The sequence below is a fragment of the Pleurodeles waltl genome, chromosome 12 (assembly GCF_031143425.1).
Source record: "Pleurodeles waltl isolate 20211129_DDA chromosome 12, aPleWal1.hap1.20221129, whole genome shotgun sequence".
NCBI classification, from domain to species: Eukaryota; Metazoa; Chordata; class Amphibia; order Caudata; family Salamandridae; genus Pleurodeles; species Pleurodeles waltl.
The window spans coordinates 615,664,289-615,681,467 of NC_090451.1; the positions used below are offsets into that span (position 1 = coordinate 615,664,289).

At 43.0% G+C, this 17,179-nt stretch overlaps 1 protein-coding gene across 2 annotated transcripts in view; it reads right to left on the reverse strand.

Moving 5' to 3' along the window:
* Positions 1-17,179, reverse strand: part of VANGL2 (VANGL planar cell polarity protein 2) — a 198,702-nt gene that overhangs the window by 40,344 nt on the left and 141,179 nt on the right. For both annotated transcript variants that reach the window (XM_069217907.1, XM_069217908.1), the window contains exons 5-6: positions 3,629-4,236; positions 311-447 (exon numbers count right to left, since the gene is read on the reverse strand). In XM_069217907.1, coding sequence (XP_069074008.1) covers positions 311-447; positions 3,629-4,236 — 745 coding nt within the window. The remainder of the gene's footprint in view (positions 1-310; positions 448-3,628; positions 4,237-17,179) is intronic.

Genomic DNA, 17,179 nt, shown 5'->3' on the forward strand with positions numbered 1-17,179 from the left:
CTACCATTGCTAAGATAGTTCACACACATCAGTCTTACGGTGTGTGCCTCGGACAATGCGTGTTAAAGTCAGTGAAATTGGCAGTGGTAATTTCACGGACTTCTTTAACACTAAGTATTTTAAATGTTTGTACACATTACTAAACACAAGCATCTGAAAGGAACACTAAAAATACTTCCAAATTTCACACAGTTACACTGAGCACAAAGGGACTGAATTGATGAGGGAACGTCCCAAGAGGATAAACAAAAGGGTGAGGACAAGAGCAAATCCCACCTCCCCAACACCCAACAAGGAAGCGTCAGCTCACCCTCTCCGAGGGAATACACCTTGAAGCCAGACATTTTCTTGGACAGGATAGACTTGGGCAGGTTCAGGAGGGCAGGGTTGTAGACAGGGAAGTCATGGTAGTAATTCTCCAGGATCCATACCGCCACTCGCTGGATACTGCGTGAGGGAAACGAAGGGAAGGATGCAAGGGAAACAAGGGTTAGGGGTACAATATCAACTGCAAAACAGAGGAGCAAAGACTGTTGAGACATAAGGAACAAGCACATAAAGGGAAAATGGGCACAGAACACAGGGAAATACAAAATTTCCACAAATGCAATTTGTGAAAGGATAAGCATCGCTCAAAATCTCACGGCATCCTTCCAAAAATGTACATATAGAAAATCAGCAGGTGGAAAACAGCAGTGTTCTTGCATTTGTAGAAAAGACAGAGGAAGGCGGGAATGGCCAAGATGTAAAAAGCAATAACATTCATGCAACATAGTACACGATAAAGGTGGATGTTCCAGGGTAGAGGTGTCTCCTGCATCAGGCTTGTTCAAGAGAAAAAGTCGACAAGACACAGAACCATCTAATAAATGTCTGTACATACAGATGGGTGCAGTGGACATTCAATTACTGGAAGCCCATGAAGGAAAATAACTTTAATGAAAACATGCAAATAACCGTATTTCATACGTGTTGTTTCATTAAGCTGACGGCCTTGACAACATAGTTAGAGAATGGTTATCAAAGTGCACTGAAGAAGGAAAAACCCATGGCTGGCTCTCAACGTATTGCTTTAGAGGCTCTATGGTTTTTTAACTGGTGACCTTAAATGGAGCGTGATGTTTTGGAGCTGAATAGATCATCAAGAGGGAAGGAACTATTCTTAAACTGGCTTGTTGCTCTTGGAAGACCATTGTCCCACTCTTCTGAAAACTAAAATAGTAAGCTTTTGAAATATGTTGTAATCCTCAACTTTTATTCGAACACTGGAATGTTGGGAACTCCTCTGAAGACAAAGTAGTTCCGGGATAATCATTTATTTTCAATCAGACTGCCTGAAAAAGATCAAATGCTATGTGCCACTTTCTGACTCAAAAACCTTTCTCGAGAGGTCGCAAGCAATCTTTCTGTAACTGAATTGCAGTGTACCTCACAAATGGATGGAGGACAGTGGGTGCATATGCATCCTATGAAATGCTTTTCTCTTATCCGGCAACCTATGTAAACTTAAAGAGTTACCAACCAAGGAGCACAATATCAGGACCTGCTGCATATTGGAAACCTGCATCAAAGAGTCTATCAATTTTAAAAATAGATGTTGGAGAAAACTAAACTAGTTTGCTTGACAGTAAAATTAAATTACTTGATTACATATTTTTTGGAACACAAACCATGCATTTCTCTAAAACTGATTGGCTTGCGTCAGGCAGAGGGTGACATGTTAAGTTAAATGCTATTTGACAGTAAGCCTTGGGACTAAGTCTAACATTTCAGTGTAAATCTGACTGCGAATGAATGACTATATTTACGTATGGTTACCAGATTCTTCTGTGACATGATTGATTGGAGCTCTGGCTTTTTATTTAACAGATAAACCAATCTGGGAATTATAGGCCAGGTACATGTCAACTAACCCTGGGAGCATAAATTCTAAATGATAATTGTTTGTCAATAACATTGTGCTCAATAATACGCATTCCCCTTAAACTCTTATCTTTAAGCAATGTAATTTGTTGTAAAAATCAAAATGAGACCATTATGCTCCACTTTGGGGAAAACAGTGCCAAACAGTCAGTTACATTTCTCAATAGTGTGGAATGCGGGTCCAAATAGTCCTGCAGCTGAATACGCAAATATATGGAAGCTAGAACCACTTGTGAGATTCAAAATGGCAATGAAATACACTTACTTTGAGCTCACTGAGTGTAATCAGAGACCACAATTGCAAATGTTTGTGTCAGTGCAAAGATCATCCCAACTTTAGATGCAAGGATAGTATTCATGGAATCAAATGACCTTTGTTGAAACATAGCCTGGGATGGAGACTAGCTGCTCCACTCGAGTTGATCAGGTCAAACAGGGATGAAAACAGTTTCGACCTGCCCCCTGACTGCTACGGTTAGATGGTTATGTGACCTCTAGCGTGCACGACCACGTACATCATTTACCTACCATGGAAGACTACATGAACAGTGGTTTGCCTTCATGCCTTACTCATGCTAATCATCTCATACCATATATCCGGCACATTATGGACTATAACCCGTGCATGTATTTCGGATGTCTAGACGAATAGCTAAAAATATCTGTGCAGAAGAAGCTCCGTCTTTTGGGAGAAACTCGGGTACAAAGGTTTAGCTCGATTCTTACTCCATAACCGATGTGCATTAACATACCCTATTGTCTTGTCTGAAGCACAATATCAAATTTACAATAATGAATGTGTCTTTATGTCATTATGTCAACATGCAATTGTTTTTTCTGATCATTAAATGATGGTTTGATTATATGCATTTTGTTTGGAATCAATATTAATTACATGTTTTTTTAAATAGCTAGCTCTGCCAAAGTAAGTTATGTTAAACTGATTGATATTGAAAATGTGTTCAAGTCTGGGGCTGCCATCTATTTTGCACTGCTACACAATTAACCGCCATTCAGTACTCCCTGCACCGAGCAAAGGCTAGGTAGGTTACGTAGGACTTACTTTAAGGAGAAAGGGGGGGAATATTTTCTCCAGATCATTTATTTGCATCAGAGCACAAGCGATGGAGTGCGCACATGACTGCAGGTCCCTGCGTCTTGCTTACCGTTTTGTTTCAGGGGTGTGGGTGGTTGGTAGGTTCTCATCTAGCAGTTAACTTTCAATCATAAACACGCTGACAGGAGAGTATATACCGCATGTGTGTTGCTTTCAACCCAAACTGATTTTTTTTTTTTTTTTTTTTTAAATGTTGATACTATTCTGCCACAGTGGAAGCAGGGAACCAAGCATCTCAGACTGAAGTGTCTGTATCGAGCGGATCCCTACTGTAAGAAAGGGTGAGTCATGGGAAGGCCACAGAGCACTGCACATTCAGAAAATCATTAGCTCTACTATTTGCCTTGTTGTAAACGATGCACAATCAATTTTGAAGCAGCATGGAGAAGCGGGAATCTGCTCTGCTGTACAAGGTAGGTGAAGAGGGCTTCCAGACAGAAGACACGGTTTATTGATCAATGCCCATCAAAGCAACAGCAATTGTTTAGCGAACGGTCCCCTGAGTGAACATGGCACAGTGCATTAAGGATGCGTGAGTGGACATAGGTGGCAATCCTATCACACGCATGCCCCTTGACCCTGATTTACCTGAGATGTCCAATGTTGTAGAATCGGCTGACTCCATCTGTTGAACGAACCACCTTGATCGTGAACTGGGGTTGCAACTGTCTCAGCTCCAGGAGTACTACGGCCAAGTAATGCACAAACAATAAAGCATCCACCAGGGACACGGCATACTGCACGATTCCTTGATAGTTTCGGTCCTTCGAGTCCAGGATGCGCACACCATAGAACAGCCAATAGGAAATGACGAGAAGGAAAACCAGCACCATCAGAAGGGCCCTGAAGACGAACACCCGGGGGAAAAAGGCCTTGGGGCGGCGAAAGAAGAGCGCCCAGCTGCCGAGAAGCAGGATGAGGAGCTTGAAGGCCACCGAGATGAAGAGGCCTTCACAGGCCGTGCCGCAGGGCTCTAGCTGATCGCGCCACAGTATTTGAGGCAATAGCATGAAGGCGATTGGTGACAGGAAGGACAGCAATGCCAAGGCCCCGCCCAGGGCGACTCCCAAGTGCCGGGAGCAGTCCAAGTGAGCACTGTCCTCCATGTCCTTAGTGATACGTGTGATGTCATCGTGGGAAATACTGTGCTCTGAAGTACCAGTCACAACTGTTGTGGTTTCACCCCAGTTATCATCCTGTTCAGACAAACAGAAGACATCAGTGAGTTGTCTGTTTTTCACATCACAGTTAGACATCTAACGTACAACCAACGAACGAGATGCATTTTCTGATGCAGTCCCATTTTAAGTTTTGGTACTCTTAAATACCGGGGTAAGTGACATGCAACAGAACTATTTATATTTCAAAATCAAATCTGGGTACAATACTGCCACATGCCCGCATTTATCATACCCCTTCCGCAATCTAGATAAAGTGTAATTTTTGCTTACCGTCTTCTTTAAATAAAAACACTATATAAACTACAAATATAATACAACAGTTTGCAACTTGTACACTTCAATTGGCCTTTTACAAAGGTCATCTTCTCACATTTATAAGTTTTTTCTCGCACTTCAATAAATATTTCTGTAACTTAAGACCAGTTGGGGACTTGTTTACCATAAAATCTGTCACCTCAGTGGCAGGAGAAAGATATTCTCAGCTGATGAACGAGTCCAACAGAAAACCTCTATTATAATTAGCCCTCAAACTAACTTGTAGGTCCATAAAATAGCTCTCCCATTCTATACAATAAACATCTACCATGGGTTTTAAATCCTATTTTCACGAGGAAACAAAAGTAAGTTACTTATCTGTAACAATGCTAACTTTGTATCGCTAAAAGACAAACAAGGTTACATTCTTACACAATCTTGCGGTTGAATCCAGTTCAGTCTTTTAAAATTGCAACAGAAACTTCTGAGGGTCACCAGAGGCAATGTCTTATTGCACCCAGAAGAACATTTTAGTAACCAAATTTCCGCTCTGATTAAAGGCTGAAGAGTTTGCTTTGTGTATTTAAGTTAAGTATGGCGCTTCCCCTACACCACAGCTCAACTTGGTCTAATCTAAACATAATAGAATGTCACTTTAAAATCATGATGGAATGTATACAAAGTGACATGACAACTGATGGTAAACCCCAAAAGGGACATCACAGATAAGCAACATACAACATGATCAGGACGTGCAAGCACTGTGCAGTACGTAGGTGGGATTGAGGTCTACTTTTAAGAAGGGACAGATCTATATCCTACTAATTCCTAAGCGCACCTCATTTTCCAGGAGCCGGAAGTAAAGTGTGGATAAAAGGAGACAAATAAGTAATGGCACAAGTCGTTTACAGGAAATGGTCTGAGTTTGCAATACAACGCTAGAAGAGTCATTCCCAACCACGGGAAAACAAATTTTCCAGTCCAGGATTTTTCTTTTACAAATCATGGATAAAATCACGTGATAAAAGTTTCAATGGAATCAAACCAAGTCCCAGAAGGCCCTGGTGTGACTGAGAGCCTAGAGTTACTTTGAGGCATGGGGAGAGCCTTGAATCCCACCTTGGCACACTTACAAATAGAAAGCTCCCCGTTTAGGTTTAGTGAGCTCTTAAACACCTTGCTTTTCACCAATTATCTCTTCCCCCACCCTCTTCCCTTCTTCCCTCTGCGGTTACGTTGCTATATCTTGCAGCGCTAACAAACTCAGGTGGAAGCAGAGTTAGATAATTGCAATAAATTATATCAACTGGAACCAAGATGTCTTCATGACATGGAGTGATTCTGTAACCCCAGTCACCTCCAGAGTCTAGAATAAAAGATAGAAGTTTAAAGAAAAATAATTGCGCAGGGCATGCTTAGAAGGTTGTGACTTTACCCTCCTACATAAAAAGGAGGGAAGTGGTAGTTAGGTAAAATAATCAAGGTCAAACATCTGTGGACCTAGTGCTGAATTCCTTGTGAAGAACATGGCCATAGCCACATGACACATCTGGAACACATGGCAAGAATATCCTTTTGGGATGTGCCACTGATCGCATTAGCCCATAAGAACGATGACAGAACTCTCTATCAAGTAACATCAGGCTGCAACCCATGGTACACTCTTCCCACTACCATGGCACTGCCATAATCGTTGCTCTCTGCACACACCAATGCACAAGTGGCATACTAAACACAACACCCACAAAACAACCCCATCGTGTTGGGTGCATGTACATCTTACTCAGATGATGGGATTTAATATTACATAATAGAGAAGGGGATGCCCAACACTGTTTAGGGTTGAATAACTGCATATTTGTAAGGTAATCACCATACTCGGTCCCTCCAGAGAACATAAATGATGGAACTGAGCTCATCTGAAGCTTATGATGGTTCTGTATGTTTTGTGAAAATGCTAAAGGATATGACTGACAATGTTGTACTAATCTGAGTCAACTAAATGCAACCTGTTCGGTATTTAAAATTAAAATTAAAATAAAAAAATGTAAGAAAAATAGTCTGAAAGGTGACAACGAGCTCCATATAGGAATTAGGTTCTTCAGCAAGTCTTACATAGGTACCTCAATAATTGAGGGCTCTCTCACAGACCACTAATGGAGAGCTCATACATCGTGAGAAAAGAGATCCCAATTCACAACATATCCTTTTTCAGGGTTTTGTATAGTGCCAACATGACCCTATTTGTACACATAGGGTGACTAATTGCTGCTTTATTTTGCTCCAAAAACGCAGGTAAAATTGTTACAGGCATTTTAATTGCACTTGCAAAAGCATGCCTGTTTTGGCTTTTAAACAGATACCCCTCTAGTAACTTTGGCACAGATTCTCTGTATTTGTTTCTGTGATTCAATATGTGAATCAAGGGAAACAATTTTGCTGGGGGCTTTTGGCAGCTTTTATGCAACTATGTTGTCTCTGCACTGTCACTGTGCAACGGTCGTGCTTCAATGTATCCCACACAGCTGAAATTGCCTATATGCATTTATAGCCCCTTACATGTTGCATGACTACGCTTTGCCCACTAATTAAAAACACTGAAATGAGCTTTACTTTGTCTCAATTACTTTGTCCTAGTACCGCTTCAGCCAGAATTCCCAGCCTAAAAGCTTACCATAATGCTAACAATTTGCCTACTCTTATTTATTTTTAATTACATCATAATTAGCCTTTCCTCTCTCCGAGCTTGAGAACATGTTTGTAGCATACCACAGAAGTTGACCGCTGCTATGGGCGCAGAGGATGCAACTCAGGACCACGAGGTCCGTGGAGTCATTGGTAAAGTGGTTTTCTATGCACAACTGGTTGATCCAATTCCTGAAAAGAGGAGGAGGTCCAGACAATGGTTGCAGGGATGTTAAAAACATTCTTGATCATGCTCATCTTAAGCGCACTACTGAAGAACCGAAGACGGGTCTCTCATGGTCAGACTTGTGGGGTTCCAGAGAAAAGGCTCCAGAAATCTGAGGGGTTTCCTCACTCATCAAATTTTGGTTTTTAGCAACAACCCTAGAGATTCCTGATCTTAAATTATGGGTGAAAAAGTAATGGGAAACCAGCTTGTTTGCCACACAGATTCCTCTCAAGTGAATTTCCCACGAGCACCCAACCATACGACCATCAGCAATGACACGCACTGCAGGGAATGTCAATTTGATGCAAGGTCATGGAGAGCCTCCAGTAGGATGTGACAGCACTGAAACAGATGGACAACTTGCTGATCTAGGCGAGCCTTGGCAGAAGTGAATGTATGAACTTGTCCATTTGTGGCTCTTCATAGCCATTGCAGTCTACAAGCTGAGGCCTGGAAAAGGGAGTGAATCACAGAGGGAGCCAATCTCCAATATTTATACATATATAGATCTACACATATATTTTAAAAACAGAATAAGTGTTGCTTGGAAAATATCAGTGGAGGGTTGTCCCAGTATAAATTCCATGCACAGGATCACCTATAAACTTAATGCGTAAACAAGTTTGGCGCTTTTCTATGACTGGCCCTGTTAGGGTGGTATTTTAAATATAATTATTTGCTTCATTAGGTGCTGGCAGAGCTCCTTCTCGGTCAAAGAAGGTGACTCGACCTCTGCAGTTTCAGGTATAATTTAGCCACCTAGTTTAGCACTGTTTAGAGCTTTCTGGACTGTCTCATGGGTGCTTCGTATAAGCTAGATTTAAAGGCCGATGAATAACTGGAAAATTAGATCAAGGACTTCGTCTGAAATAACAGTAAGGCCCATTACACCATCATTAGCTATAAATTTGAGTTATTTAGGGTGGCTACTTGCATTGAACTAGACCCCTAGATTTTCCCTTTCTCAGAACGGTGGCGATTGACTAATTTCCTATTTGCATCAGAAATGCAGTGAATGTCCCGAGAAAAGCTGCACGTTACCATGACCTTTGGAGCCATTCAGGTACATATATCTTTCAACATAAAGTGCAACTTTCAGACAAATCGTAATTGTATTTCAATGTTCTGGTTTTATCTCTGCTGGGATGCAGACCTGCATAAGTATATCATCACAATACATTTAAAACTGGAGATGGAGTGGTGTGTTACCCCTGACAATTACCAAATATGGAATGTAAATGAGAGTGAGGGGCCATGGGATACAACACCAGTAATTTTCTAGCTCAGTGGACATGTCAGGCTGATCTAAGCGATTGCCTTTAATTTAAAAAAAAAAACCTATTAAGCCACTACACCAATTGACCCACCAGCAGATACATGAAAGCCCAACCCATGCCAGGTTTGTAAGGTAACCACTGAATATGTAAACAGGATCCACTTAGACTAACTGTATATAAATAAATGTATCTTACATGGATATGATTAATTTCTGTTATCGACCTAGCCCTGCTTGACCTATGCTTGATATCAGTGAATAAAGGTTGGTGACACACCCCATTTTCTGGGTAATCTAGGTTAATCTGGGGATCCTCTGCATCGTAATCCACAAGCAGGCCAAAGAGGATCAGGGCTTGAGGTATATAAATGTCACTAATGAGTCATTCCTGGCAGCTAACAACAAAAAGCACTGAAAATCGCAAAGATAACCATAACAGATTGTAAAAGCAAGGCTCAATGGTTTATTTTCTGTTTAGAAAGAAGAGTGCATCCATTTTAAAATCTAATCAAAACTTTGCCAACAAAGAACTTTTACCTTAAGGCATTGAAATCTCCTGGTTGAATGTATGTTTGACAATGAAGCAGAAAGGATTACACAGGTGAATAATTTATAAAGCAGATACTTCAACCAAATGTGCCTCAAACAAATACTGCCTTGTAATCTTGCAACTGCAAAAGCCACAACAGGGTTTCGCTTTGGCACTGGAAACAGCGGGTTACAGAATAAAATATATTGACACAAATTGAATCTCATAACCCAATACAAGGTACTGAGGAGCCACTCGATCAGTACAAGACTTTTAGATCGAGAATGTTTCATCATGGTAAAAGTCCACAAATCCCTACGAGGAGTGCCTGACTGTTAATTTTGCTTGCAGTCATAAAAAAAAAACCACACAAAAACAGGAGTCTTAACCAGTAAAAGTTCCAAGAATCTTTTCAACTGACTCTAAAATGGTGACACCCCTAAATAGTGCATGGAAACAATACAGCAGCCATGTGGGTAAGAATGCCCTGTGGGTTGTAAATACAAACTATAATGTGCTCTAGTTCCTGATGGGACTTCAAGGATTAGGGTTCAGGTTAATCTGTCATAGTAAGGGAGGAGTATGTAACTCAGCACCTAAAGTTATCAAACTAACTTCTCACCAATTTCCAATGGGTATGTTCCTTACTTTGGTAGGGTAAGATCACCTCTCTGTGCTCGTCTCTTCACCTCTCTAATTGCTTTTATAGCGTGAGTTTGATGTTTTTTCACTAGAAATGTTAACTCACTAAGTGTGTGCATGTGGACATCAGCTTTGATTGGAACGAGTTCTGTCCACTGATAATGCAAAATTGTTCTGATGTCGCTACCAATGTTTGTGCTTTAGTTCCAGGTCACCCTCATTAGGAAGTCCACCAATTAGTGTAAGTTACACTGGCATGACATATCCTGACACAGAGTATACTTACTCATCTAACAGTGTGGACTATGTGTTACTCTTTCTTTTTGGTCCTGAAAAAACGCCGCTCGATCCACATGGACGTATGAGGCGTGAAACATTTCGACCAGTACTCTGTAGTACTGACATACACAGATTAGCATAGGGAGGGTAGGAACATTACTTTCCATAATCCTCTCCCCTGTTTTCAACCTTGCCATAGGCACCTCAAGTCTGAATAAAGTATAACTCTATTGCCTATAATCAATTTTATCCTCACTTTTTCTAGTCCTTCACCACACAAAACTGTAGGTCTCAGATCATTCCTGTATGCCCCATCGGCACCTCTCACAAAAGATCTCTGACAAAGAGCCACCTTGTGGGGCCCGTCGGGCATTGCAGCACCAGCCCGACGAGCAGCAGGCCCGATGATGAAGCATGCCACTAATTGGTGGGTGAGGGCTCTTGCCTAGGTGATCTGGCAGCTCTCCCCTAATCGTGTTTGAGTAATTTAGATTTGGGAACAGTGTACTCTGTTTTTTTGGCTTATCATAGTTGGGGAGACTGCACTGGACCGCTAATTTCTCCCTGTTTCTCTACTCCTCTTAGCAAGTTCTATGATGCCTGAAAACTGCATCAAGAGGAAAAGGGCTGGTGTTCTTCCAATGAAACCCATCCTTTCACATTATCCGCTTATGTGGAATTTGAAACGTTGTATGAGCAAATGATGTGCGCTTAAATGGCGGTTCAATGGATCAACTACAAATAATGGTGTCAATGTACTGAACTAATTGTTCAGCTACGTTCAGTGTGAAAAAGTTTGCACTGCGTTTGCTCTGCCATCATGAGGACATGCTGGACAGAACGCTGAAACCACATCCAACACAGCACCAGTAGGATATCACTGGACGCACAACAGGGCACATCTCTAATAGCACATCCCTTTTCAGACAGAACGTCTACCAGTACATATTGGAGAGAACAATGCACCTACATTTAATTTAACATAGCACATGAGCACCACTCAGTTGGGTATCACGATCGGTACAACAACCATTTTCACCAAGCCATATCATACACTATCCAACTGTAAAAGGCAGTAATACTGAACTCAGATCAAACATTGTGTTGCCCAAATATGCAATTAACTGGCTATTAAGGCGAAAGGGTATCTATTTTAATAAGCTGCCTAACACACACATTCAAACATCATGCAATGGGCATACAAATCTGCTGAGAAGGTTTAGTACAGGCCTTACACATCCTCTCACAACTAAATAAAGCTGACACATTCACCTTACAGAGGGCCAGTCACAAAGCTCATTGCACATCTCCACAAATGGAACTAGTCTTCCGTCTACAAGGGAAGCAAAATGGTTACCTACCTGTAGGAGTAGTTTAGAACTTGAAGAATTTTCTGTATTCACATGCTGCACATCATTCTGCCATTTTGTGCTTGATTCCGCAATCCTCTCTTGTAGTGCTTTTATTTTTTCCTTTTGCAGCATTGATCATTCGGTGATGTTTCAGACGTGTGCCCTAGATGCAGCGTGCCATGGTCTTCAGCTCCAAATTCTTAAACCCTTTGGTGACTCTTGACATCATGGCTTCTATTTCCCTCTATCTCCTTTTTCACATTGAACCTTCAAAGAATACATTTCCGGTGAGGTGGGAGGGTAATAAGTGAATCCGGAATATTCTTCAAAATGCAAAACTCTTCCTATGGGTATTAACTATTTCGTGTAGCTGCATGAATCTTTTCTAGGTTCAAATGCTGTGCATCTATTATATCGTCATTCTTCCCCCTTGGGAGGCTGGGTTGAAGTAAGTTTGTATTTTCAAACAGGTGTTTTAATTCCTTTGGTCCCTCCGCTGGCTCCTTGTTAGCTTGGATAGCCACACAATGTCTTGCGAAGGTGAGTCTGCCAAACAGATGTCATTAACACATCTGGATTGTCTGGACTATCCACCTTGCAATTGTCCTCTTCGTGACTGTCAAGCCCTTGGTTCCTGATGCAAAGGATATGAAAAACTGGTTTTCCTTCTTGATTTGGCTTGTTTCTTGTAAGTGATACACGACTATCCTTCTGTCATCAAGCGTATGAAGGGCTTATTCTGCTGGTGATATTGGCTTTAGGGAATATACTGTACAGCTTCGTTGACATGAAAGTGTCAAATGACCTTTGGCATTAATTGTGGGTTGGTCCTCATTTACAAATGTGTCCGTATGCATCTGTAATTCAGGCTCCGGTATTAAGAAGGCTTGCATTTCACTATTTCTTAGCAAAAATGTGAAAACAATCAGAAAATCTGTCTTCATTGTTAAACACTTGAGTCCTGCCTTATGCATAGGCTCGAAAGGCAATTTCAGTAGCTCCACTAGCACCGTGGTTAATTTGTAAATAAAAATGCTCTCCCACTGTGACACGTTTACGTTTTTCTCTCCCTCCCATCTTTCCTATATGCGTCTTTCCTTGCAGTAAATGCCTGATGCAGAAAAATAAGTGATGGCCCTCAGAAATAAGTGCTGGTGCCCCGCACCGGAAACGACTGAGTCAAATTAAGCACCGGCTAGCACAGTGATCCGGTACTGCCGTTGGTTGGCTGAACTACCCTTTTTGCCCAATCTAGAAATCTCAATCTCTGACACGCTGAAAAGACTTCTCTCTCTCACACCCTTGTGTGCATGTCCCTGTGAGAAGGAGGTGTACCTTAAGTGACAAGTACTGAAGGCTCTCATCTAGCAGGTGGGTTAGGTACACAACAGTACCATTCTGTATCCAACCATACCCACGTTATAACATGTTGCACCAGTGTAAGAGTCTGTTCCATTTTATTTTGAGGTATGGTTAGGCCGTTTTGGCTTCTCTTAAGATTTCCATGGTTCTATGTGGAAGCCCCAGGCATCCAAACTTTAGCTACTCAGTAACGATGGCGCTTGGCTGAGGGTTGCTGGTTCTGGTGGTATATCTGGCCCGCTTGCATTAACAATTCATTTTTGAACTGGTAGTCTCATCGCAATGACGTATGAGAACTCGAGAACGTAATTTTAATTGATGTATTACCATAACAGGTCCCACCTGGTATGAATTAACTTAGCCCAATATTACTGGTTAACAATTTAGAAAAGTTGTACTTATCATAGAACACCGTCTACCCTCCTGAATGTCTAGTCAGTTAAAGTTTGCAACAGGACTGTAACTATTCAACATACATGGCTATCGTTAAATCCCCCTTGAAAGGATGAAGGGCTGAAGTAACTCCAGCAAAACTGTCTCAGTGCGCTTAGCCATCTCACAAACTCAAGGGGGGGAAGGGGAGGGGGAGAGGGAGGGAGGGAGGGAGGGAGGGAGGGAGGGAGGGAGAGAGAGAGAGAGAGAGAGAGAGAGAGAGAGAGAGAGAGAGAGAGAGAGAGAGAGAGAGAGAGAGAGAGAGAGAGAGAGAGAGAGAGAGAGAGAGAGAGAGAGAGCGCGCATATATATATATATTTTTTTTGTTAAACAGCACAAACCGATCTAGGGAGCAAGGGATCACTGAAAGAACAGCAGCAAAGGTATGATTCAACATAGTTCACAGAAGGCATGTAAAGGAGTAAGCTCCAAGTGCAGAGAGTGGTACTGCATTTTAAAGAGACAAGGCTTACATTTCCGCTAGAGTTGTAGGAGGATGAGAAAAGATTTAGGGCCTGATTCTGACCCTGGCGGTAAAAACCGCCAGGGCTGTGGTCCGCGGGAGCACCGCCAACAGGCTGGCGGTGCTCCTTTGGGCATTCTGACCGCGGCGGTACAGCCGCGGCCAGAAACGGAAAGTCGGCGGTGTACCGCCGACTTTCCGCTGCCCAGGGGAATCCTCCATGGCGGCGCAGCTTGCTGCGCCGCCATGGGGATTCCGACCCCCATACCGCCAGGAACAGGATGGCGGTATGGGGTGTCCCCTGGGGGCCCCTGCAGTGCCCATGTCAATGGCATGGGCACTGCAGGGGCCCCCGTAAGAGGGCCCCACTTAGAATTTCAGTGTCTGCTTAGCAGACACAGAAATTCGCGACGGGTGCTACTGCACCCGTCGCACCCCTTCCACTCCGCCGGCTCCATTCGGAGCCGGCTTCCTCGTGGAAGGGTGTTTCCCGCTGGGCTGGCGGGCGGCCTTTTGGCGATCGCCCGCCAGCCCAGTGGGAAACCCAGAATGACCGCCGCGGTCTTTTGACCGCGGTACGGTCTTCTGGCGGTTCCCGCTTGGCGGGGACCCCTTTAATGTCGACCGAGATTGGAGATGCAAAGATGGTGAAGACAACTGGTTTTGAAGAGGACGCAGGCCTGAAAGGAGGTTCTTTGTAGTAGCTTCGGTGCTGGTGTCAGTGGCCTACATGTCTGTGGCACTGAAGAGAACAGCTGTGGCATGTATAATACCTTTCAATGGTACCAATGCGTAGTCAGTAAAGCTTCAAATTAAGGCAGTGCCTCTATCCTGTTGAGGGGGGACCACACGCATTGCTATTTTTAAGTTTGTTTCGATAGGAACGTTTCATATGTTTTCATGAGTGCGCGGTACAATGTTGTCTTGGTTTTGTTATGTCCTAGGAAGGGAAGTCCTTGTCAAGCGTGATTCCAAATAATTTTGCATTTAATGTGAGCTGAGGTGTTAAGCTGTCAAGTTAATTTCAGATAGACCAGATTGATGTCTCGTCGTTTATTGCTGAATAGGAAGACTGAATTTTAGTATGACTGAGCCTTAGGTAAATGCTTATCATCTAGTTTGGTATCATCTCCACATTTTGAGGTGTTATGAGGTGTTGAATGCCGTGAGCAGCTACGTTTCTGAAGCAGAGATGCGCATTGTCAGCATAAGGAAGAATCCTGATTGGGCTGTCCGTACAGAACCAAGCGATATCTGGTAACCTACAACATTGCTTTTTCGTTCTAAAGGCAAGCCTAGTAAAGGCATGTGTGGTTGTCGCATGCCGCCCCCACCCTAAAAACAGAAGTACCCCGACCCCCACCCTTAAAACTACCCCGATATCCCCCACCTACCGTGAGCCTAAAACTGACCCCACCCCCGAAAATAAAACAACCCAACCCCTAAAACGAAAATTACCCTGACCCCCCACCTCTAAAAACAAAAGTACCCCAACACCCCACCTTTAAAAACTATCCAATACGCCCACCCACCCTGAGCCCTTAAACCGACCCCCACACCACCAAAAATATAACTACCAAAACCCTAAAAACAAAATTACCCTGACCCCTCACCCGCCCCTAAAAACCCGCCCCCCCACCCGTCCTAAATTAAAAATACCCCACCCCTAAAAACCAGACGCCCACACCTATCGTAAATACAAAATTACCCAACCCCTCCAACCCTAATAACCCGCTCCCTACCCAGCCTAAATACAAAATTACCCCAACCCGCCTCTAAAAACCTGACCCCCCACCGACCCTAAATACAAAATTACCCTGACCCCCCCCTAAAATCCTACCCCCCCCACCCGCCCTAAAAATATAATTATCCCAACCCCCAATACAAAATTATCCTGACCCCCACGCCTAAATACAAAGTTACCCCAACCCCTCACCCCACCCCTAAAAACTAAATAACCCCGTCCCACCAACCCCCACCCCTTAAAAATAAATAATCTAACCACCCCAACCCCTTCACCCCTGCCCCCACCCCTAAAAACTACCCTAAACCCTGCCCCAGCCCCACTTACCAGACCGCGTCCTCTCCTGATAGATCTTCCTTTTTCTCTGCCTTAACCACGCATGTGGTTGTTAAAACACATGCCTGGTTAAGGCAGAGAAAAAGGCCTGTGTTGTTCAGGCAAGCGTCGTTCCGCTTGCGTGAACAACGCAGGCATGGTTCCGGACGTAACTCAACTCACATAGCAACTACTGCTACTGTACTGTCCTAAATCAGGACATTCTAGAAATATATGTGTCGTACGGGTCAAATAAACTCAACATGAATGCCAGCAGATGATTTCAAACAATGTTCCTATAGAGATTTTATTTATTAATGCTTTGTTTGAATTTTCAGCCATTTATCCAGCACTCACGGAAGCTGCAATACTTACAACTGAAGTGTTGCCAGTGTTGCTATCTTGTCTTCCACTCCAAGCATATCAGGCTTTGGTCCGGAACACAATTTAAAGAAACTTCCTCATGTTGTATGCATTTGTTTTTCGGTCGAGCATGCAAGCGCTCTGATGTGTTGTAATCTCTCTGTGGGCTTTTAACCACGTCCACCGCACGCCTATCACTACCACTCGTTTATTGTCTTGCCTTTCAAAAATCCTTTGTCGTCATTGGCAAATGCTTTACGTTTGTCCTTCGTTGGGGCAGTTTTGTTACCGCCATGGCCATTGACCCTGTTACATGGATAATTCCACGTTTGCGGATACGTTTGACTGCAAGCGAACTTCTTTTTCCTTTTGCGTCTCTGCTTCGCACTCCTGCTCATGGCGGCCGTGGAGCTTTGAATCGGCTAGCTTAGGTCAACTGTTTTACGTTTCATTTTCAATTTATGTGCCAAGAAAAGTCCACATAGGAATTTACAATCTTAATAGCTGTAACTCGAGCAAATGCGAAACCCATTGCAATGCAAATGCTTGTTAATTGATGGGAGTGGGTTGTAGAAGTCTGTCAAAAGCAAAAACTCGAATTGTTCACTAAAAATCATCAACAGCCAATAGGAACTCAGAACAGGTAGTGATACACAAACAACACAGTGGTACACAAACAATACGTAGTGATACACAAACAACCTAGACCAGTGTCCCACCCAATTTCATAAGGGCTTACAATTGGCCCCCAGCCTAACTGGACCACTGAACACAGCTCAACGGCACGCCTAGCAACTAAATGTAATTGTGTTTTATTTTTCCACGTATTGCAACAATGGCCCTTTTTTGGCCGGTGGCTAGAATCAGATAAGTGGCTCATGAATCAATATGCACTCAAGCTAATTATCTCCTGGCTCCACAGAATAAAGGATGACGAGACGAGAGCAATCAAACTATTTGCCATCTGCTTTACAATCTAAAGTGAGTTTGTGCTTTGAACAGTTTTTATCCTAAAAGCAGCCGGGTGTGGCC